This window comes from Coregonus clupeaformis, chromosome 36 (genome assembly GCF_020615455.1).
Source record: "Coregonus clupeaformis isolate EN_2021a chromosome 36, ASM2061545v1, whole genome shotgun sequence".
Lineage (NCBI taxonomy): Eukaryota > Metazoa > Chordata > Actinopteri > Salmoniformes > Salmonidae > Coregonus > Coregonus clupeaformis.
In genome coordinates this window covers 3,255,897-3,279,057 of record NC_059227.1, presented here as the reverse complement: position 1 = coordinate 3,279,057, position 23,161 = coordinate 3,255,897, and the positions used below count along the sequence as shown (strand labels likewise).

Sequence of the window (23,161 nt, the reverse complement as noted above, 5' to 3'; positions counted from 1 at the left end):
ATTCCAGCCTTGTGTAGGTCTACAATCTTGTCCCTGACATCCTTGGAAAGCTCTTTGGTCTTGGCCATGGTGGAGAGTTTGGAATCTGATTGATTGATTGCTTCTGTGGACAGGTGTCTTTTATACAGGTAACAAGCTGAGATTAGGAGCACTCCCTTTAAGACTGTGCTCCTAATCTCAGCTCGTTACCTGTATAAAAGACACCTGGGAGCCAGAAATCTTTCTGATTGAGAGGGGGTCAAATGCTTATTTCCCTCATTAAAATGCAAATCAATTTATAACATTTTTGACATGCGTTTTTCTGGATTTTTTTGTTGTTATTCTGTCTCTCACTGTTCAAATAAACATACCATTAAAATTATAGGCTGATAATTTCTTTGTCAGTGGGAAAACGTACAAAATCAGCAGGGGATCAAATACTTTTTTCCCTCACTGTATGTTGATAAGCAACAGCTTGCTAAGGTTACAATTAGGGTTAGGTTTAAAATAAGGGTTAAGTTTAGGGTTAGGGTAAGGGTTACGTTTAGGATTACGATAAGGGTTAAGGTTAGGGTTAGTGCTAGTGTTAGTAGAACATTTGGACTATCCAAGATAGTTTGGACTATCCAAAAATAGTGTTACCCAAATCTTTACTATTTTTCAAGATTTAGTTGTTTAGATACAACGATATCTTGCTCTGCCTGCTCAGTTAGTTAGGCTAGCTGTCTGTGGCTCTATTTTTGGCTGCCCTTTAGCTTGCGTGTGAATCCCAGAAGTGCCATCTAGCTAGTTCCATCCATGCTCTCAAGTATCTCAAAGGCTAAACAATCTCATCACCAGTGCCTTTCAGTCAAATAACAGCCACAGCTTGCCCAGTCCCAGATGTCACCACACATAATATCACCATGCCAGCCGTGCCTTCTGCCTTGCCCTGACGTCTTCTGTGATTGGCTGTTTCCAGGTGCGGTGGAGTTCCCCTCATACTTGATTGGCTGTTATGCGATGGACAGGGTGGGCAGGAAGAGGACATGTGCCCCAGCTCTGCTGCTGGCTGGAATGGCCTGCATGCTCATCATCGTAGTGCCAAATGTATGTACAAACAATCACGTTTGTGTGTGTGAATGTGTGTGTTTGTGTGTAACTGTGAGTGTGTGAGCTAGAGAGAAATCAAAGGATATGATCCACCCAGAAAACATGATCCCATTGGTCCAATTTGGGCAAGATGGACAGGTGCTAGCCCACAGAAAGCCTACACCAAGCCCACGCCAGCCAAACACGAGCTAGCCTACACCAGTCCAACATGGGCCCAACCAAGCCCAGCACAGGGTAGCCCACACCAAGCCCTGCACAGGCTACCCCACACTAAGCCCAGCTACTTCATAATGTATAGGCAGGGGCTCATTACAATATTTGGGGGTGTGGTTTACACATACCCAAATTCATGTTGTTAAGCTAAAAAGGAATACAAGATAAAAATTGCTGACACCATTCAAACCAATGAGAGTTCGGAACTTTAAATTATCTCTGAATCATATTTTTTCAGATAGAACCTTATAGTTCAAAGTTCACAAGATATTTTTGTGCAATCGTTACTGAGAGTGTTGTTCCAGTTAAAGTGTTGTGTTGTGTGACATCAACAATGTTGTTTTAGTGTATGCTACCAATTATGTGAAAGTCTGTAAAAGTACTAAGATATGTGCCTGTGACATATGAGAAACATTTAAGTTTCTCTGGTAAAACAATTAAGGGAGTGGCTTCAAATCTGTGATTGGATGTTTTATTTCTGATGCTCTGTATCCGTGACTGCGCAGATTCTCGCTGTATCTCACATAGAAAAATCCCCACAGCATGATGCTGCCACCACCATGCTTCACTGTAAGGGTGGTGCCAGGTTTCTTCCAGACGTGACGCTGGACATTCAGGCCAAAGAGTCCTTTAAGTGCCTTTTGGCAAACTCCAAGCGGGCTGTAATGTGCCTTTTACTGAGGAGTGTCTTCCGTCTGGTCACTCTACCATAAAGGCCTGATTGGTGGAATGCTGCAGAGATGGATGTCCTTCTGGAAGGTTCTCCCATCTCCGCAGAGGAACTCTGGAGCTCTGTCTTGGTCACCTCCCTGACCAAGGCCCTTCTCCCCCGATTGCTCAGTTTGGCCGGGCGGCCAGCTCTAGGAAGAGTCTTGGTGGTTCCAAACTTCTTCCATTTAAGAATGATGGAGACCACTGTGTTCTTGGGGACCTTCAATGCTGCAGAATTTTTTTGGTACCCTTCCCCAGATCTGTGCCTCGACACAATCCTGTCTCGGAGCTCTACGGACAATTCCTTCAACCTCATGGCTTGGTTTTTGCTCTGACATGCACTGTCAACTGTGGGACCTTACATAGACAGGTGTGTGCCTTTCCAAATCATGTCCAATCAATTGAATGTACCACAGGTGGACTCTAATCAAGTTGTAAAAACATCTGTGGAAAAAGGGTAGGGGTCTGAATACTTTTAGAATGCCCTGTATACAGTTGGCTGGGTTTTCCGTGCATCGGCAAGACAGAACAGCTACCTCTGGTAAGACGAGGGGTGGTGTTGTGTGTCTATTTGTTAATAACAGCTGGTGTGCTATGTCTAATATGAAGGAAGTCTCGAGGTATTGCTCGCCTGAGTTAGAGTACCTCATAATAAGCTGTAGACCACACTATCTACCAAGATAGTTTTCATCTATATTTTTCGTAGCTGTCTATTTACCACCACAAACCGATGCTGACACTAAGACCGCACTCAACGAGCTGTGTAAGGCCATAAGCAAACAGGAAAATGCTCATCCAGAAGTGGTGCTCCTAGTGGCCGGGGACTTTATAGCAAGCAAACTTATATCAGTTTTCCCTCATTTCTACCAGCATATCACATGTGCAACCAGAGGAAAAAAAACTCTAGACCACCTTTACTCCACACACACAGAGATGCGTACAAAGCTCTCCCTCGCCCTCCATTTGGCAAATCTGACCAGAATTCTATCCTCCTGATTCCTGCTTACAAGCAAAAACTAAAGCAGGAAGTACCAGTGACTCGCTCAATGCAGAAGTGGTCAGATGAAGCGGATGCTAAGCTACAGGACTGTTTTGTTAGCACAGGCTGGAATATGTTCCGGGATTCATCCAGTGGCATTGAGGTGTATATCACCTCATTCACCAGCTTCATCAATAAGTGCATCGATGACGTCGTCCCCACAGTGACCGTAGGTACATATCCCAACCAGAAGCAATGGATTACAGGCAACATCTGCACTGAGCTAAAGCTGCCGCTTTCAAGGAGCGGGACACTAATCCTACTATGCCCTCAGCTGAACCATCAAACAGGCAAAGCAACAATACAGGACTAAGATTGAATCCTACAACACCGGCTATGATGCTCATCGGATGTGGCAGGGATTGCAAACTATTACGGACTACAAAGGGAAACACAGCCACGAGCTGCCCAGTGACGTGAGCCTACCATACATGCTAAATGCCTTTTATGCTCGCTTCGAGGCAAGCAACACTGAAGCATGCATGAGAGCACCAGCTCTTCCGGACGACTGTGTGATCACGCTCTCCGTAGCCAATGTGAGCAAGACCTAAACAGGTCAACATTCACAAGGCCACGGGGCCAGACGGATAACCAGGACGTGTACTCAGAGCATGCGCGGACCAACTGGCAAGTGTCTTGTCACGAGAATTTTGTTATCTCAATGGTTGAACTCAACTATCACTCAAGCTTTGAATAATTCCCAGAGGTTGTAAGGCTCTGGTTAACAAAGAATTAAACAAAGTCCCAGTCTGCGATTGATCAGTCCTTTATTCAGAGAGCCCCCAAAGTGCAGAGCAAGTCCTTTTATTCACACACACAAGTTCTTATAATAGCTACTCCCTGCTTAGACGGGCTGTATTTTTCCATTAGGCCTCTACATGGTTATCTCGTCTACAAGCCTCTCGCTTCCCCTCCCTAGGTGGGGACATTTGGTTTCCCATCCGACTCCTGCATGCATAGCTGCAAAAGACCACAATGTCCTATTTCTAAGTCTAACTAAGCTACACACATCATCGTCTTATGATTCTAACACATTTCACACAGTTATACAGTTTCGGGGTGGAATACTTTAGTCATTACTTTAAGCATTTAAATACTTCTGTCAGTCTTCACTGACATTTTCAACCTCTCCCTGACCGAGTCTGTAATACCGACATGTTTCAAGCAGACCACCATAGTCCCTGTGCCCAAGAACGCCATGGTAACCTGCCTAAATGACTACCGCCCCGTAGCGCACGCCGGTAGCCATGAAGTGCTTTGAAAGGCTGGTCATGGCTCACATCAAATTAAATCAAATTAAATCACATTTTAATTGTCACATGCGCCGAATACAAAAGGTGTAGACCTTACAGTGAAATGCTTCCTTACAAGCCCTTAACCAACAATGCAGTTTTAAGAAAGAATACAAAAAAAATTATAATCACAAAAAAAGACAATGTAAAATAATATGAAATAAAAGTAACAAATAATTAAAGAGCAGCAGTAAAAATAACAATAGCGAGGCTATATACAGGGGGTACCAGTACCGAGTCGATGTGCGGGGGCACCGGTTAGTCGAGGTAATTGGGGTAATATGTACATGTAGGTAGAGTTATTAAAGTGACTATGCATAGATAATAAACAGAGAGTAGCAGCAGCGTAAAAGAGGGGCGGGGGGGCAATGCAAATAGTCCAGGTAGCCATTTGATTAGATGTTCAGGAGTCTTATGGCTTGGGGGTAGAAGCTGTTTAGAAGCCTTTTGGACCTAGACTTGGCGCTCTGGTACCACTTGCCGTGCGGTAGCAGAGAGAACAGTCTATGACTAGGGTGGCTGGAGTCTTTGACAATTTTTAGGGCCTTCCTCTGACACCGCCTGGTATAGAGGTCCATGTTAGTTTGTTGGTGATGTGGACACCAAGGAACTTGAAGCTCTCAGCCTGCTCCACTACAGCCTCGTCGATGAGAATGGGGGCATGCTCGGTCTTCTTCTTTTTCCTGTAGTCCACAATCATCTCCTTTGTCGTGATGAGCTTTGAGGGCACTATGGTGCTCTACCCTTTAGCTCAGTGTGGATGTTGCCTGTAATCCATGGCTTCTGGTTGAGGTATGTACATACAGTCACTGTGGGGACGACGTCATCGATGCACTTATTGATGAAGCCAGTGACTGATATGGTGTACTCCTCAATGCCATCAAAAGAATCCCGGAACATATTCCAGTCTGTGCTAGCAAAACAGTCCTGCAGCTCAGCATCTGCTTCATCTGACCACTTTTTTATTGACCGAGTCATTGGTGCTTCCTGCTTTAGTTTTTGCTTGTAAGCAGGAATCAGGAGGATAGAGTTATGGTCAGATTTGCCAAATGGAGGACGAGGGAGAGCTTTGTGCATGTCTCTGTGTGTGGAGTAAAGGTGGACTAGAGTTTTTGTTTTCCTCTGGTTGCACATTTAACATGCTGGTAGAAATGAGGTAAAACTGATTTAAGTTTCCCTTTATCAAAGTCCCCGGCCACTAGGAGTGCCACCTCTGGATGAGCGTTTTCCTGTTTGCTTATGGCCGTATACAGTTCATTGAGTGTGGTCTGAATGCCAGCATTGGTTTGTGGTGGTAAATAGACAGCTACGAAGAATATAGATGAAAACTCTCTTGGTAGATAGTGTGGTCTACAGCTTATCATGAGATACTTTACCTCAGGCGAGCAAAACCTTGAGACTTCCTTAGATATCGTGCACCAGCTGTTGTTTACAAATATACATAGACCGCCACCCCTTGTCTTACCAGAGGCTGCTGTTCTATCCTGCCGATACAGTGTATAACCCGGCAGCTGTATGTTATTCATGTCATCGTTCAGCCACGACTCGGTGAAACATAAGATATTACAGTTTTTAATGTCTCGTTGGTAGGATATTCGTGCCTTTAGTTCGTCCATTTTATTATCAAGCGATTGTAAGTTGGCCAATAGTATCGATGGCAAAGGCAGATTAGCCACTCGTCGCCGGCTCCTTACCAAGCACCACGATCTCGTTCCGCGATATCTCCTTTTCTTTCTACTGCGAATGGCGGGGATGAGGGCCCTGTCGGGTGTCTGGAGCAAATCCCTCTCGTCCGACTCATAAAATAAAAATGATTTGTCCAGTTCAAGGTGAGTAATCGCTGTGCTGATGTCCAGAAGCTCTTTTCGGTCATAAGAGACGGTAGCATCAACATTATGTACAAAATAAGTTACAAACAATGCGGAAAAAACACACAAAATGGCACGGTTGGTTAAGAGTCCATAAAACGGCAGCCATCCCCTCCGGTGCCATCATAACACCATCATCCCGGAAACCCTAGACCCACTCCAATTCGCATACCGTCCCAACAGATCCACAGATGACGCAATCTCAATTGCACTCCACACTGCCCTTTCCCACCTGGATAAAAGGAACACCTATAGTATGTGAGAATGCTTTTCATTGACTACAGCGCAGCGTTCAACACCACAGCGCTCACAAAACGTATCACTAAGCTAAGGACCCTGGGACTAAACACCTCCCTCTGCAACTTCCTGACGGGCCGCCCCCAGGTGGTAAGTGTAGGCAACAACACATCTGCCACGCTGATCCTCAACACGGGGGCCCCTCGGGTGCGTGCTTAGTCCCCTCCAAGCATGGCCAAGCACGACTCCAACACCATCACTGCTGCTACTCGCTGTTTATTGTCTATGCATAGTCACTTTACCCCTACCTACATGTACATATTACCTCAATTACCTAGACTAACCTGTACCCACGCACATTGACTCAGTACCAGTACCCCCTGTATATAGCCTCGTTATTGTTATTTTATTGTGTTTATTTAGTAAACATTTTCTTAAGTAAGCATTTTACGTTAAGGTATACACCTGTTGTATTCGCCGCATGTGACAAATAACATTAGATTTGATTTGTTCCAAGCACTTAAACCTTTTGTCTTGCCCATTCGCCCTCTGAATGGCACACATACACAATCCCTGTCTCAATTGTCTCAAGGCTTAAAAATCCTTCTTTAACCTGTCTCCTCCCCTTCATCTACACTGATTGAAGTGGATTTAACAATTGACATCAATAAGGGATCATAGCTTTCACCTGGATTCACTGGGTCAGTCTATGTCATGGAAAGAACAGGTGTTCCTAATGTTTTGTACACTCAGTGTATTTAACATCACGTAAAATGCATGTAATGCCTTAAAATGTATTCCAGAAATGCATGGCTATGACATCTAGTCTACAGGGTGGCCAAAGTGGTTCCTAATTTAGCTTCTTCAATTACTCTTTACAGTTGATCAATTGAGATAATTTTTCGGGCCACCAAGCTATTGTTAAAACGTTTCTAGTCTGTCTATCTATGGGTAACAGGGTGGACGTGGTATGCTCGACCCGCTCAGTTTTTAACCACAAAACACCAGAAAATTGCCAAAAATACTATAACCAGCACTTGCTTTTACACTATGATTTGACTATTAGGTTTTCCATGTTTCTTTTGAAATAGATATTTAAAAGGAATAGTTTCACCATATTAAAGTGAGAGTTCAGTTCACGTAACAGGGTTGACCTTAAAATGAGGGACAGCTGTAAATTAATCACTAATCACATTAAGTAAATAATCATCCTAAATAGGGCTTTACAGCAATGGTGAGTTTTGGCACTTTAGCAAGTCTTTATTCATATTGAAAATCTGATTTCTTGAGTTCTCCAAGTGGTCTATATTAAAGGGCACATCATTTCATATAACAGGATTTTAAAATATTGGTGCATAATTTCTACTTTTATATCAAACCGTAGTCAAAAACTCCTATAGTCCTATTCAATAGAAAATTCTATCAGATTTTGGAACCTATCCTATAAGATTGTATTACATTTACATTTACGTCATTTAGCAGACGCTCTTATCCAGAGCGACTTACAAATTGGTGCATTCACCCTATAGCCAGTGGGATAACCACTTTACAATTGTTTTTTTTGTTGTTGTTTTTTTTTTTGGGGGGGGGGGGGTAGAAGGATTACTTTATCCTATCCCAGCTATTCCTTAAAGAGGTGGGGTTTCAAATGTCTCCGGAAGGTGGTGAGTGACTCCGCTGTCCTGGCGTCGTGAGGGAGCTTGTTCCATCATTGGGGTGCCAGAGCAGCGAACAGTTTTGACTGGGCTGAGCGGGAACTATGCTTCCGCAGAGGAAGGGGAGCCAGCAGGCCAGAGGTGGATGAACGCAATGCCCTCGTTTGGGTGTAGGGACTGATCAGAGCCTGAAGGTACGGAGGTGCCGTTCCCCTCACAGCTCCATAGGCAAGCACCATGGTCTTGTAATGGATGCGAGCTTCAACTGGAAGCCAGTGGAGTGTGCGGAGGAGGGGGGTGATGTGAGAGAACTTGGGAAGGTTGAACACCAGACGGGCTGCGGCATTCTGGATGAGTTGTAGGGGTTTAATGGCACAGGCAGGGAGCCCAGCCAACAGCGAGTTGCAGTAATCCAGACGGGAGATGACCAGTGCCTGGATTAGGACCTGTGCCGCTTCCTGTGTAAGGCAGGGTCGTACTCTCCGAATGTTGTAGAGCATGAACCTGCAGGATCGGGTCACCGCCTTGATGTTAGCGGAGAACGACAGGGTGTTGTCCAGGGTCACGCCAAGGCTCTTCGCACTCTGGGAGGAGGACACAACGGAGTTGTCAACCGTGATGGCGAGATCATGGAACGGGCAGTCCTTCCCCGGGAGGAAGAGCAGCTCCGTCTTGCCAGGGGTTCAGCTTCAGGTGGTGATCCGTCATCCATACTGATATGTCTGCCAGACATGCAGAGATGCGATTCGCCACCTGGTTATCAGAAGGGGGGAAAGGAGAAGATTAGTTGTGTATCGTCAGCGTAGCAATGATAGGAGAGGCCATGTGAGGATATGACAGAGCCAAGTGACTTGGTGTATAGGGAGAAAAGGAGAGGGCCTAGAATTGAGCCCTGGGGGACACCAGTGGTGAGAGCACGTGGTGCGGAGACAGCTTCTCGCCACGCCACTTGGTAGGAGCGACCGGTCAGGTAGGACGCAATCCAGGAGTGAGCCGCGCCGGAGATGCCCAGCTCGGAGAGGGTGGAGAGGAGGATCTGATGGTTCACAGTATCAAAGGCAGCAGACAGGTCTAGAAGGACAAGAGCAGAGGAGAGAGAGTTAGCTTTAGCAGTGCAGAGAGCCTCCGTGACACAGAGAAGAGCAGTCTCAGTTGAATGACCAGTCCTGAAACCTGACTGGTTTGGATCAAGAAGGTCATTCTGAGAGAGATAGCAAGAGAGTTGGCTAAAGACGGCACGCTCAATAGTTTTGGAAAGAAAATAAAGAAGGGATACTGGTCTGTAGTTGTTGACATCAGTGGGATCGAGTGTTGGTTTTTTGAGAAGGGGTGCAACTCTCGCTCTCTTGAAGACGGAAGGGACATAGCCAGCGGTCAAGGATGAGTTGATCAGCGAGGTGAGGTAGGGGAGAAGGTCACCGGAGATGGTCTGGAGAAGAGAGGAGGGGATGGGGTCAAGCGGGCAGGTTGTTGGGCGGCCTGCAGTCACAAGTCGTAAGATTTTATCTGGAGAGAGAGGGGAGAAAGAAGTCAAAGCATAGGGTAGGGCAGTGTGAGCAGGACCAGCAGTGTCATTAGACTTAACAAATGAGGATCGGATGTCGTCAACCTTCTTTTCAAAGTGGTTGACGAAGTCATCCACAGAGAGGGAGGAGGGGGGGGGGGGGGAGGATTCAGCAGTGAGGAGAATGTGGCAAAGAGCTTCCTAGGGTTAGAGGCAGATGCTTGGAATTTAGAGTGGTAGAAAGTGGCCTTAGCAGCAGAAACAGATGAAGAAAATGTAGAGAGGAGGGACTGAAAAGATGCCAGGTCGGCAGGGAGTTTAGTTTTCTTCCATTTCCGCTCAGCTGCCCGGAGCTCTGTTCTGTGAGCTCGCAATGAGTCATCAAGCCACGGAGCTGGAGGGGAGGACCGAGCCGGCCGGGAGGATAGGGGACACAGGGAGTCAAAGGATGCAGAAAGGGAGGAGAGGAGGGTTGAGGAGGCAGAATCAGGAGATTGGAGGGAGAAGGATTGAGCAGTGGGAAGAGATGATAGGATGGAAGAGGAGAGAGTAGTGGGAGAGAGAGAGCGAAGGTTGCGGCGGCGCGTTACCATCTGTGTAGGGGCAGAGTGAGTAGTGTTGGAGGAGAGCGAGAGAGAAAAGGATACAAAGTAGTGGTCGGAGACATGGAGGGGAGTTGCAGTGAGATTAGTAGAAGAGCAACATCTAGTAAAGATGAAGTCAAGCGTATTGCCTGCCTTGTGAGTAGGGGGGACGGTGAGAGGGTGAGGTCAAAAGAGGAGAGGAGTGGAAAGAAGGAGGCAGAGAGAAATGAGTCAAATGTAGACGTAGGGAGGTTGAAATCCCCCCAAAACTGTGAGGGGGTGAGCCATCCTCAGGAAAGGAACTTATCAAGGCGTCAAGCTCATTGATGAACTCTCCAAGGGAACCTGGAGGGCGATAGATGACAAGGATATTAAGCTTAAATGGGCTAGTGACTGTGACAGCGTGGAATTCAAATGAGGAGATAGACAGATGGGTTAGGGGAAAAATTGAGAATGACCACTTGGGAGAGATGAGGATTCCTGTGCCACCACCCCTCTGACCAGATGCTCTCGGGGTATGCGAGAACACATGGTCAGACGAGGAGAGAGCAGTAGGAGTAGCAGTGTTTTCAGTGGTAATCCATGTTTCCGTCAGCGCCAGGAAGTCGAGGGACTGGAGGGTAGCATAGGCTGGGATGAAGTCAGCCTTGTTGGCAGCAGAACGGCAGTTCCAGAGGCTGCCTGAGACCTGGAACTCCAGGTGTGTGGTGCGTGCAGGGACCACCAGGTTAGAGAGGCAGCAGCCACGCGGTGTGAGGCGTTTGTGTAGCCTGTGCGGAGAGGAGAGAACAGAGATAGGCAGAGGCATAGTTGACAGGCTGTAGCAGATGGCTACAATAATGCAGAGGAGATCGGAATAAAATGAACTAAACATCTGGGAAAGGAGAGAGCAGGGCCTCCCTCACCAAAAAAATATAACTCTCCCAACTTCCACCTCAGAAACTATAATTGTTTCACTGAACCACCCGAATAAAACTCTCCCAACTTCCACTTTAGAAATTAGAATTGTTTTAAACTACAGCGGTTCAATGTTTCAAGGAATAGACTCAACTTACTTTATTCAGCTAACTAACTATGACGCCATAGCTAACTAGCATGCTAGCATCCAATAACACACAGTTTAGCACCAATACTTGGTTACAACAAACTACCAATAGTGTGTTAACACACTAAACAGATAATTTGTGTCCGTGTCTAGTTCTTTCATAACGCAGCAATAATTAAACGTTGGCTAGCTAGCACAAAGATATTGTATTTAGCTACTACAGTACAGCTAGCTGGTAGTGTTGGCTAGCTAGCAATGGCTGCTGTGTTGACTTTGTTTGAAAAACGGCGTCGCTGCGAACGAATGTAGCTGGCTAAAAGGATATTGTATTTAGTTGCTACCGTTGCTAATAGCTACCCGCCAGCTAGTCCAGGAGGTGAGTTAGCTAGCTAGCTTCGTGCTACACCCGGCACCGCCGAATACAAAAGTAACCTACAATAACTACATACAACAACTACCCACAACAACCCACGATGCCTAGCTACAATACCCAACTACAATCTAAATACATAGTTTAAGCCTTACTCGACAAAGCCCAAGCTATGCATAAAGCCAAACTTACCCGACGCCAGCTGTCTGGGTGGTTTTCTGCAATCAGTAGCTGTAATTAAGTACACTAGCTACTAACTACCTAACGTTAATGCTTCAGATAATGAGGTTAGAAAAACAGCTGAATGGTAGGTAGCTAGCTGGCTTAATTACAGGTACTCTTAAGCGTGAAATAACATTGGAAACAACTATCCACCGTTGCTAAAAGTTACCAGTAGCTACCCGCTAGCTAGCTAGCTCTATCGGTTAATGCTTCAGATAATGAGGTTAGAAAAACAGCTGAATGGTAGGTAGCTAGCTGGCTTAATTACAGGTACTCTTAAGCGTGAAATAACATTGGAAACAACTATCCACCGTTGCTAAAAGTTACCAGTAGCTACCCGCTAGGTTAGCTAGCCTCGTGCTTCGCCGGGCTCACTCGAATACAATACTTACCTACAATAATTACCTATAATTACCTACAATAACTACCTAAATAAACTACCTACAATATCTAACTACAATACCTACCTACCTACAATCTTTGTATCCTATAGGATTTTTTATTATTATTATCGTATAGGATAAAGTCCTATAGGAGTCCAATAGGACTGGTTCCAAAATCTGATAGGATTTTTCTATTGGATTCTTGTATTGGTATCCTATAGGATATTATAGGAATCCCATAGGAGTCCAATAGGACTGGTTCCAAAATCTGATTGGATTTAACAGAAATCTGGAAAACGGGGTTGACTTTCCTATAATAAGGTACTTTTAGCAATAACAAACAATAAAAAACATTTATCATCTATAACAATACAGTGACTCAAAAGCAACATACAAAAATGGCTACAATTTAGTAGTCAGCTGACAGGCAAAATGTGGCTAACAGTAGTTTCTTAACTAGCATAAAATCGAGCGCATAAAATACTGTATAATGACGGAAATAGGATTAAAACATTGGCAACTTCGTCAGGAAACATAAGGAAACAAATACTGTACTCACTGTCTTGTTTTGCACGCTTTGTACAAAATAATAAAATGCAGTACGACAAGATCTTTATAAATCGTAGCTCTTTATTAGCTAGCTTTAACTGGCATGTTCATGTATCTCCGGCCATGATCAATGGAAATGACCTCACGACCTGGGTGGTCTTAACCAATTATAGCTCAGTATGATATGAAGGTAGACACATGAATATTACACTCACAGTTATTGCATTCACTCACAGTGAAATATATAACAGTTCGAATAATAATGTTAGAAAACCGGAGATTCTCTGCACAACCACAGGTGGCGAGCTGAACTTGGGAGTTAGGCTAATTGACACTGCGAGCTCGCGCTAGCTGTGACATCATCAGTCACTCTTAAAGGGACAGGCTTTCTTGCAGGTGAATGAAACAGAAATGAATGTAGAACTGTTGTTTCCGATCAAAAAAAATGTGGTTATTAATGTTGTTGTATTGTACTGGAACTATAATGAACAAAAATATAATTGCAACATGCAACAATTTCAACGATTTTACTGAGTTACAGTTCATATAAGGAAATCAGTCAATTGAAATAAATTCTATGGATTCTATAAATCTATGGATTTCACATGACTTGGGAGCCGCCCGCCCAGCCAATCAGAATGAGTTTTTCCCCACAAAAGGGATTTATTAGAGACAGAAATACTCCTCAGTTTCATCAGCTGTCCGGGTGGCTGTTCTCAGACGATCCCGCAGTTGAAGAAGCTGAATGTGGAGGTCCTGGGTTGGCGTGGTTACACATGGTGTGCGGTTGTGAGGCCGGTTGGACGTACTGCCATATTCTCTAAAATGACATTGGAGGCAGCTTATGGTAGAGAAATTAACATTACAGTCTCTGGCTACAGCTCTTCTTGCAGTCAGCATGCCAATTGCACGCTCCCTCAAAACTTGAGACATCTGTGACATTGTGTTGTGTGACAAAACTGCACATTTTAGAGTGGCCTTTTATTGTTCCCAGTACAAGGTGCACATGTGTAATGATCATGCGGTTTAATCAGCTTCTTAATATGCCACACCTGTCAGGTGGATGGATTATCTTGGCAAAGGAGAAATGCTCACAAACAGGGATGTAAACAAATTTGTGCACAAAATTTGAGAGAAATACGGTTGGGAAAAAAAGTATTTAGTCTGCCACCAATTGTGCAAGTTCTCCCACTTAAAAAGATGAGAGAGACCTGTAATTTTCATCATAGGTACACGTCAACTATGACAGACAAATTGAGAAAAAGAAATCCAGAAAATCACATTGTAGGATTTTTTATGAATTTATTTGCAAATTATGGTGGAAAATAAGTATTTGGTCACCTACAAACAAGCAAGATTTCTGGCTCTCACAGACCTGTAACTTCTTCTTTAAGAGGCTCCTCTGTCCTCCACTCGTTACCTGTATTAATGGCACCTCTTTGAACTTGTTAAGACACCTGTCCACAACCTCAAACAGTCACACTCCAAACTCCACTATGGCCAAGACCAAAGAGCTGTCAAAGGCTGGGAAGACTGAATCTGCAATAGGTAAGCAGCTTGGTTTGAAGAAATCAACTGTGGGAGCAATTATTAGGAAATGGAAGACATACAAGACCACTGATAATCTCCCTCGATCTGGGGCTCCACGCAAGATCTCACCAAAATAGAACTTTTTGGTAAAAACTCAACTCGTCGAGTTTGGAGGACAGAGAATGCTGAGTTGCATCCAAATAACACCATACCTACTGTGAAGCATGGGGGTGGAAACATCATGCTTTGGGGCTGTTTTTCTGCAAAGGGACCAGGACGACTGATCCATGTAAAGGAAAGAATGAATGGGGCCATGTATCGTGAGATTTTGAGTGAAAACCTCCTTCCATCAGCAAGGATATTGAAGATGAAACGTGGCTGGGTCTTTCAGCATGACAATGATCCCAAAACACCGCCCGGGCAACGAAGGAGTGGCTTCGTAAGAACCATTTCAAGGTCCTGGAGTGGCCTAGCCAGTCTCCAGATCTCAACCCCATAGACAATCTTTGGAGGGAGTTGAAAGTCCGTGTTGCCCAGCGACAGCCCCAAAACATCACTGCTCTAGAGGAGATCTGCATGGAGGAATGGGCCAAAATACCAGCAACAGTGTGTGAAAACCTTGTGAAGACTTACAGAAAACGTTTGACCTGTGTCATTGCCAACAAAGGGTATATAACAAAGTATTGACAAACTTTTGTTATTGACCAAATACTTATTTTCCACCATAATTTGCAAATAAATTCATAAAAAATCCTACAATGTGATTTTCTGGATTTTTTTTTCTCATTTTGTCTGTCATAGTTGACGTGTACCTATGATGAAAATTACAGGCCTCTCTCATCTTTTTAAGTGGGAGAACTTGCACAATTGGTGGCTGACTAAATACTTTTTTTCCCCCACTTGTAAGCTTTTTGTGTGGATATAACATTTCTGGGATCTTTTATTTCAGCTCATGAAACATGGGACCAACGCATTACATGTTGCGTTTATATTTTTGTTCAGTATATAATCTAATAGGATTCTGATTGGGGTGACAAAATCCTATAAGACTTATCAAAAACCTATAGGTTTTGTACTTTGTGGTCCTCTGTAGCTCAGCTGGTAGAGCACGGCGCTTGTAACGCCAAGGTAGTGGGTTCGATCCCAGGGACCACCCATACACAAAAATGTATGCACGCATGACTGTAAGTCGCTTTGGATAAAAGCGTCTGCTAAATAGCATATTTTTATTATTATTACTTTTAATCCGTCTGTATGCATATTTCAAGACATGGCATATGAAGGTGCAGTGGGATACCCGATGAATTGGACGATACTTTTGTCGTCAATCGTCTTGAAAACACGTACTTAAAAACTGGAAATCAACCAATCCTCCATCGTTAACACAATGGAAAGGTAAAATGCTTTATTATCGGGCCTCCCGAGTGGCGCAGCGGTCTTAGGCACTGCATCGCAGTGCTTGATGGGTCACTACAGCCCCGGGTTTGATCCCAGGCTGTGTCACAGCCGGACGTGACCGGGAGACCGTGTCTTAATGAGACTGACATAAGTGCATGTGATACCAAAGAGCCTACTAAAGTTTAATTGTTCAGACTGTAACCATTTCGTTACAATGTGATTTGGCCAATTTATTATATTTGTCTTAGGTTTTTCTTACCAATACATTGAATTGCATGTTGGAATACATTACAAAACATTTCCAAATACATGAAAAATTATATTTACCAAATATTTTGATAGATACATCTGAAAATATGTTATAAAATACATTCTCTAATGCATTTTTAAAAATGCATTAAATACATTTTCCAATGCATTTAACATATGTTGTGATATACATTTTACATACATTTATATATACATTTTAAATACATTCCGTAATATATATTGGAATGTATTTAAATGTATCAAAACATTTGTTTAAAAAAACGTCATTTGGCCAATTTATATATATATATGGTGGTTCACTCACTACTACCATCCTTAGCAAAGATATTGCAAAAAATAGTCTGAGCAAATATTTACGATGGCCATAACCCACAATAATGTAACAGTAAACCGAGCCTTGGAGTGCCTGTATTCCTGGGAATGACCCTATCTCCCAGACAGAATGATCAGTGGTTAACGTACAGTAACTGAGCTGTGGGTAATTGGGTATCACTGCTTCACCCGGCCTTACCCTAGCCTTAACAATATCATTGGACTTAACCCTAACTTTAACCCTAACCCTTACCTGACCCATTCTACCTTCTTGCTTATCACAGACCCCTTGTCCCTCTCAAAAATCCCCTTCAGCGCCCCATGTCCCTTACCGCTCAATTACATCCAGCAGAAGAAATTAACTTTGAATTCTGAACTGTGAACTCTGATCCCGTAGCCATTCAATTAGGTTTAATGGTCCTTCACCATGACAAAACAAAAACGATATAATCTAACTTTGCATAATTTGGTCACAACAATACTTTTTAAAGGAATTTGATAATTTTTGTAAAGTTGTTACGTTACATTTTTTGTCTCCTTACATTGATTTGTGATACAAATGTAAAATATTTTTATACCCCCATTTTTGAAAGGGTCCAAAAAGTGGCTTGTTTGAGTGGTGAGGAGAAAGCAACTGACTGTAGACGAAAGTCGAGGAGTGAAGTCGGGGGAGATGCATCTGTGACAGTCGGACACGGATGTGGTTTTCCAACAGCAAGGCTCAGTGCAACATGGCATTATTGCCATTGTTTATAAATGTTTTTTTTATCATGTCGAAATAAACATGTCTCCAACTAGCCTGGCTGACGCACGACCCAGAGACATAGAGAGGCTGGTGTTAGCAAGACTAGTCTTCAACCCCATATCACACACTCACAAACTGAAAATATACAGTATGTGTGTACGTTGAACACTCAATTGGTGAGAGGGAGAGACTCAAATATCACATTCATTTGTACGAATCCACTGTATACATGAATTGCAGTCACGTCTTTGGTCACGTTCGCGTGGGTCAAACAAAAACATCCTAATGATTGATTCACAATAGAGCCTCCCACAATACAGGCGATGGCTGCAGGATGAAGTTGGTGAAGAGCAACTGCAGAAACTTGCAGTCGACTGCAGTCAAAACTTCATGACCTTTGATCACATTATTTTTGTAAAGTCCATGCAGTCGACATGTAGGCGCAAGTATGACATATTTTATCCCCATAATGCAATACAATTTGAAAGGCAGTGACCATCGACTTGACAAAAGTGATCCACTAGACCCATTGAATTGACCTTAACCAGACACCCTATAGCTGGGTTCTCCAACTGGAGGCCCACAGGCTGAATTTGGCCTGCGGGTGATTTTATTATTTGGCCCTCCAAATAATTTTGATTTTTGATTTTATTGTTGGACATAAAAGACCAGCAAATCAGCTCCAAGTGATTTTAATTTAGGAAATCTGTTCTAAAGTATTCCCACGCATAATAGAGAGATATACAGTACCAGTCAAACGTTTGGACACACCTACTCATTCAAGGGTTTTTCTTTATTTTTACTATTTTCTACATTGTAGAATAATAGTGAACACATCAAAACTCTGAAATGAAAGTGTTAAACAAATCAAAATATATTTTAGATTTTAGATTGTTCAAAGTAGCCACCCTTTGCCTTGATGACAGCTTTGCACACTCTTGGCATTCTCTCAACCAACTTCACCTGGAATGCTTTTCCAGCAGTCTTGAAGGAGTTACCACATATGCTGAGCACTTGTTGGCTGCTTTTCCTTTACTCTGCGGTCCAACTCAACCCAAACGGGTTGAGGTCGGGTGATTGCAGAGGCCAGGTCATCTGATGCAGCTCTCCATCACTCTCCTTCTGGGTCAAAAACCCTTACACAGCCTGGAGGTGTGTTGGGTCATTGTCCTGTTGAAAAACAAATGATAGTCCCACTAAGCGCAAACCAGATGGGATGACGTATCCCTGCAGAATGCTGTGGTAGCCATGCTGGTTAAGTGTGCCTTGAATTCTAAATAAATCACTGACAGCGTCAACAGCAAAGCACCCCCACACCATCACACCATCCCACCTCCTCCTCCGTGCTTCACGGTGGGATCCACACATGCGGAGATCATCCGTTCACCTACTCTGCGTCTCACAAAGACGCAGAGGTTGGAACCAGAAATCTCAAATTTGGACTCATCAGACCAACGGACAGATTTCAACCGGTCTAATATCCATTGCTTGTGTTTCTTGGCCCAAGCAAGTCTCTTCTTATTATTGGTGTCCTTCAGTAGTGGTTTCTTTGCAGCAATTCGACCATGAAGGCCTGATTCACGCAGTCTCCTCTGAACAGTTGATGTTGAGATGTGTCTGTTACTTGAACTCTGTCAAGCATTTATTTGGGCTGCCTTTTCTGAGGCTGGTAACTCTAATTAACTTATCCTCTGCAGCAGAGGTAACTCTGGGTCTTCCTTTCCTGTGGCGGTCCTCATGAGTGCCAGTTTCATCATAGCGCTTGATGGTTTTTGCGACTGCAATTGAAGAAACTTTCAAAGTTCTTGAACCATCCCTACCTTGTCACAACACAACGGATTGGCTCAAACGCATTAAGAAGGAAAGAAATTCCACAAATTAACTTTTAACAAGGTATACCTGTTAATTGAAATGCGTTCCAGGTGACTACCTCATGAAGCTGGTTGAGTTAATGCCAAGAGTGTGCAAAGCTGTCATCAAGGCAAACGGTGGCTACTTTGAAGAATCTCAAATACAAAATATATTTTGATTTGTTTGACACTTGTTTGGTTATTACATGATTCCATATGTGTTATTTCATAGTTTTGATGTCTTCACTATTATTCTAAAATGTAGAAAATAGTAAAAATAAAGAAAAACCCTTGAATGAGTAGGTGTGTCAAAACATTTTACTGGTACTCTATGTGATTGTATACAAATTACATTTAAGTCATTTAGCAGACGCTCTTATCCAGAGCGACTTACAGGAGCAATTAGGGTTAAGTGCCTTGCTCAAGGGCACATCGACAGATTTTTCACCTAGTTGGCTCGGGGATTAGAACCAGCGACCTTTCGGTTACTGGCACAACGCTCTTAACCACTAAGCTACCTGCCGCCCCAAATGTAAGCAAGGTTTGAAATGATTATGTTTTAGTCAAATATTATATCTGTTTGGGCTTCTAACAGTCAATTTACAGTCTACAAATTATTAGAAAATGATGTTCCGGCCCCCTGACCAACCGATTCCTGCCCTATAGGCTACATGTGACAAAGGCCAATATGTTTTTGTGTGCTTGTGTGCATGCACGCGTGTTTAAGTGGTGGGATTCTGCTTTAACAGGTTTGTTCCAGCAGCAGCCACTAGTTTTACATCATCAGCATGGAGGGATCTCCATATCTTTTAGTAATGGTCCATAGCAGCCGCAGGCCAGGGCTCCTGGCCAACAGATTACAGTTACAGTTTAGTCTACTGTGGATCTGTTGCACCATGTCAACAGCCTGAGTTATAGTCCTGCAGGTGCACTGGGTGAGATTGGTTGAGTGGAGTTCTACTGCAGTAATCCCAGCCTCTTTTACACACACACACATGAATGCATGCAGGCAGGCACACGCACACACACACACACACACACACACACACACACAAACGCGCACACACACACACACACACAAACGCACACGTGGAATTGCTCAGATGTGAGGCAATGTGTTGGGTGCTTGCTGTGGAGTGGGAGGCAGCTTTGGCTGAGAAGGGCACATACCACACAGCTCCAATGACATGAGCAGATAGCTCAGCCAGGGAAGGATACCAGAGACAGAGAGAAGTGAGGAGGAGAAGGAGAGAGAGAAAGAGGGGAAGGGGTGGTGCTGCACTTCCCTCCTTCACTGGGAGGAAAGCAAAGTGAACCTCAAAGTGAAACCTTTTTTTCAGTCACAGAGTTACTACTATGTATCTCGGTTTAAAGATCAGACATTGTAGCTTATTTCTTCAGGTTGAAAGTATGTGTTACTGCTCTAATAACTGATTGTTGACTGATGCTGTGATGTAATTGGCTGGGACCTGGATAATCAGGTAACAGATGTTTGGCAGTGTTTAGATTTGCACTGTTGTCGATTGCTCTCTCTCTTTCTCTCCCTCTCTCTCTCTTTCTCTCTTCTATGTATTTATCTCTCTGTCTCCCTCCCTCTCTCCCTGTGTGCTGCAGGACATTGAGGTGTTAGCCATCCTCCTCAGTATGACAGGGAAGTTTGCCATTTCCATAGCCTTTGGCCTCATCTACCTCTACACCTGTGAGCTCTACCCAACTATCATCAGGTAGAGTACACACTGTCAGCTTCATGTATCCAACATACTTAATGTATCCTAAAAGATGCAATCAATTATATTAGAGCTTGTTGATTAACTGTGTGTGTTCTCCCCTCAGGTCCCTAGCGGTGGGCAGTGGCAGTATGATGTGTCGTGTGGGCAGTGTGGTGGCTCCTTTCTGTGTCTACCTGGCTGACATCTGGCAATACCTACCACAGGTAAACAACAGACAGACAGATACCGTAGATAGAGCATGTATTGTGATTATGATGACACATTTTATTTCTTCAACTAACACTTTCCTTTTCTCCTCTCTTTGCTTTCCTCTCCTCTCCCATAGCTGATTGTGGGGCTCCTGGCATTTATAATAGGTGTTCTGACCCTGTTGTTACCGGAGACCCTGGATGAGCCCTTGCCCAGCACCATGGAGGAGGCTGAGGCTCTAGGCAGGAAGAAGAGCCCTGATCAGGGCAAGAAAGACCCTGAGGAGGGGGTGGAGATGAACTAGAACCAGAGCATGCCCTGAGGGATACACCTCACCACCAACCAGAGAAAAGGAGAGAGAAGGAGGTGGCCAGGGAGAGAGAGGGGGTAGGAAGTGGAGGAGAGAGAGAGGAGGAGAGAAACTACGCCAAGAAACCAACAAAACAAACAACCGCAAAAACCGTAAAGGAAATCACACCCCAAACAATCACCCACATGCTCTTAAGGAAATTGTGAATGTCATGGATACATTAGAACTAGTAGATATATGGAGGCTTAAATATACTGATCTAGTGAGATATACATGGCGGAGACTGAATCAAGCTAGTCGTCTTGGCTTCTTTCTTATCTCATTCTCGTTGGCACCAAAAGTTTAAAAAAGTGTTGATAGGGGACAGAATGCGGTCGGACCATGATATAATAGGCATATACATTACTCTTACTGAATTTCCACGTGGGCGAGGATATTGGAAATTTAATCAAAGCCTATTGGATGATAATTTATTTATAATTAGAACAAAGGAATTTATAACTGACTTTTTCCAACATAACATAGGTACAGCGAATCCCCTTATTGTATGGGACACCTTTAAATGTGCCTTTGGAGGCCATGCAATTCAGTACTAAGAAAGGAAATAGAAAGTCTAACAGAACAGATAGATGGCAATAAAAACTAAATTAGAGGAAAAACAAAAAGAAATGGAGAAACTTATTCAAGAAAGATCAAGTGTAATGTATTATAAAAATAAAGCAAACTGGATGGAATATGGGGAAAAATGCACCAAATTCTTTTTTAATCTTCAACATAGGAATGCTACCAAAAAGAACTTAATGAAACTGGTTACAATTGACGGAGTCACCCATAATTCACCAAATGATATTTTGAAGGAAGAAACAAAGTACTTTAAGCATATGTTTTCTTTTCAGTCGCCTCCATCTCCTCTAACTGAAGCCAATTGTAGAGATTGTTGTGATGCAAAAATCCTAGCAAAATGTATAGCGCATAGAATTAAAAAGGTATTGTCGGATATTATTCATTCTAATCAGACTGGTTTTTTACATGGAAGATACATTGGAGATAATATAAGGCAAGTATTGGAAACAATAGAACACTATGGAAAATATGGGAAACCAGGCCTGCTATTCATAGCAGACTTCGAAAAGGCATTTGATGAAGTTAGACTGGGGTTTATATATAAATGCCTGGAGCATTTCAATTTTGGAGAATCTCTTATAAAATGGGTCAAAATCATGTATAGTAACCCTAGGTGTAAAATAGTAAATAATGGCTATTTCTCAGAAAGTTTTAAACTGTCAAGAGGAGTGAAACAAGGTTGTCCACTATCGGCATATCTATTTATTGTGGCCATCGAGATGTTAGCTATTAAAATCAGATCCAATAATAATATCAGAGGATTAGAAATCCAGGGCTTAAAAACAAAGGTGTCATTGTAGGGGAGTAAATATATAAAAAACATGGGGGATTGGAAGTGATGCAGACAATTACATTGATAGAAGAAACAATCTATCTGCAATATTAAGCTGATCCCCCCCAAAAAAATAAAAATAAAAATAAAAATAAAAATAAAAAAACTTTAAAAAATAAAACAACCGCAAAAACCAACAACATCGAATTTGGAACCTTAGTAGGACTTGTAATAAAGTGGTTTTTGACATTTTGTTTTGCAAAGTTACCAATTTCAGAGCTGGTATGCTCTGGTTGAGCCAGCCAACCGCAGCCAACCTCTGAGTGCCTTGGCTGCAGCTGTTCTGACAGAGACAAAGGGAAGTGACGTGAAGACCTTTTATTCACCACGTCTCCTGATGAGAGCCACATGAAACTGAGCCTCATGATCGACATTCACGTGTGCCTTCCAATCACAGCAACCAATGAATGTGTGTGCGAGAGAGATTGAGAGAGAGAAAGAGAGAGTGTGCAGGTTCTATGTAGGAAGTGCGTGTGCATACATGTGTGTGTGCGTGTGAAATTTGATATATCACTGACTGAGACTGTGATATAGTTACCTCTATTCAGCCCGATGATCATCTAGTGCAGCTGATTTTGCTTATGTGTTACAGACAATGCTATTGTTATGTCATTTAAAGTGTACTTTG

At 43.3% G+C, this 23,161-nt stretch overlaps 1 protein-coding gene across 1 annotated transcript in view; it reads left to right on the top strand.

The window, feature by feature from the left end:
- LOC121552948 (solute carrier family 22 member 16) overlaps positions 1 to 21,303 on the top strand; it is a 60,310-nt gene extending 39,007 nt beyond the window's left edge. Inside the window, exons 5-8 of the mRNA XM_041866061.2 lie at positions 941 to 1,068; positions 20,463 to 20,572; positions 20,682 to 20,781; positions 20,904 to 21,303. Coding sequence (XP_041721995.2) covers positions 941 to 1,068; positions 20,463 to 20,572; positions 20,682 to 20,781; positions 20,904 to 21,071 — 506 coding nt within the window. The 3' untranslated portion in view covers positions 21,072 to 21,303. The remainder of the gene's footprint in view (positions 1 to 940; positions 1,069 to 20,462; positions 20,573 to 20,681; positions 20,782 to 20,903) is intronic.
- Positions 21,304 to 23,161: the final 1,858 nt, after the last annotated feature.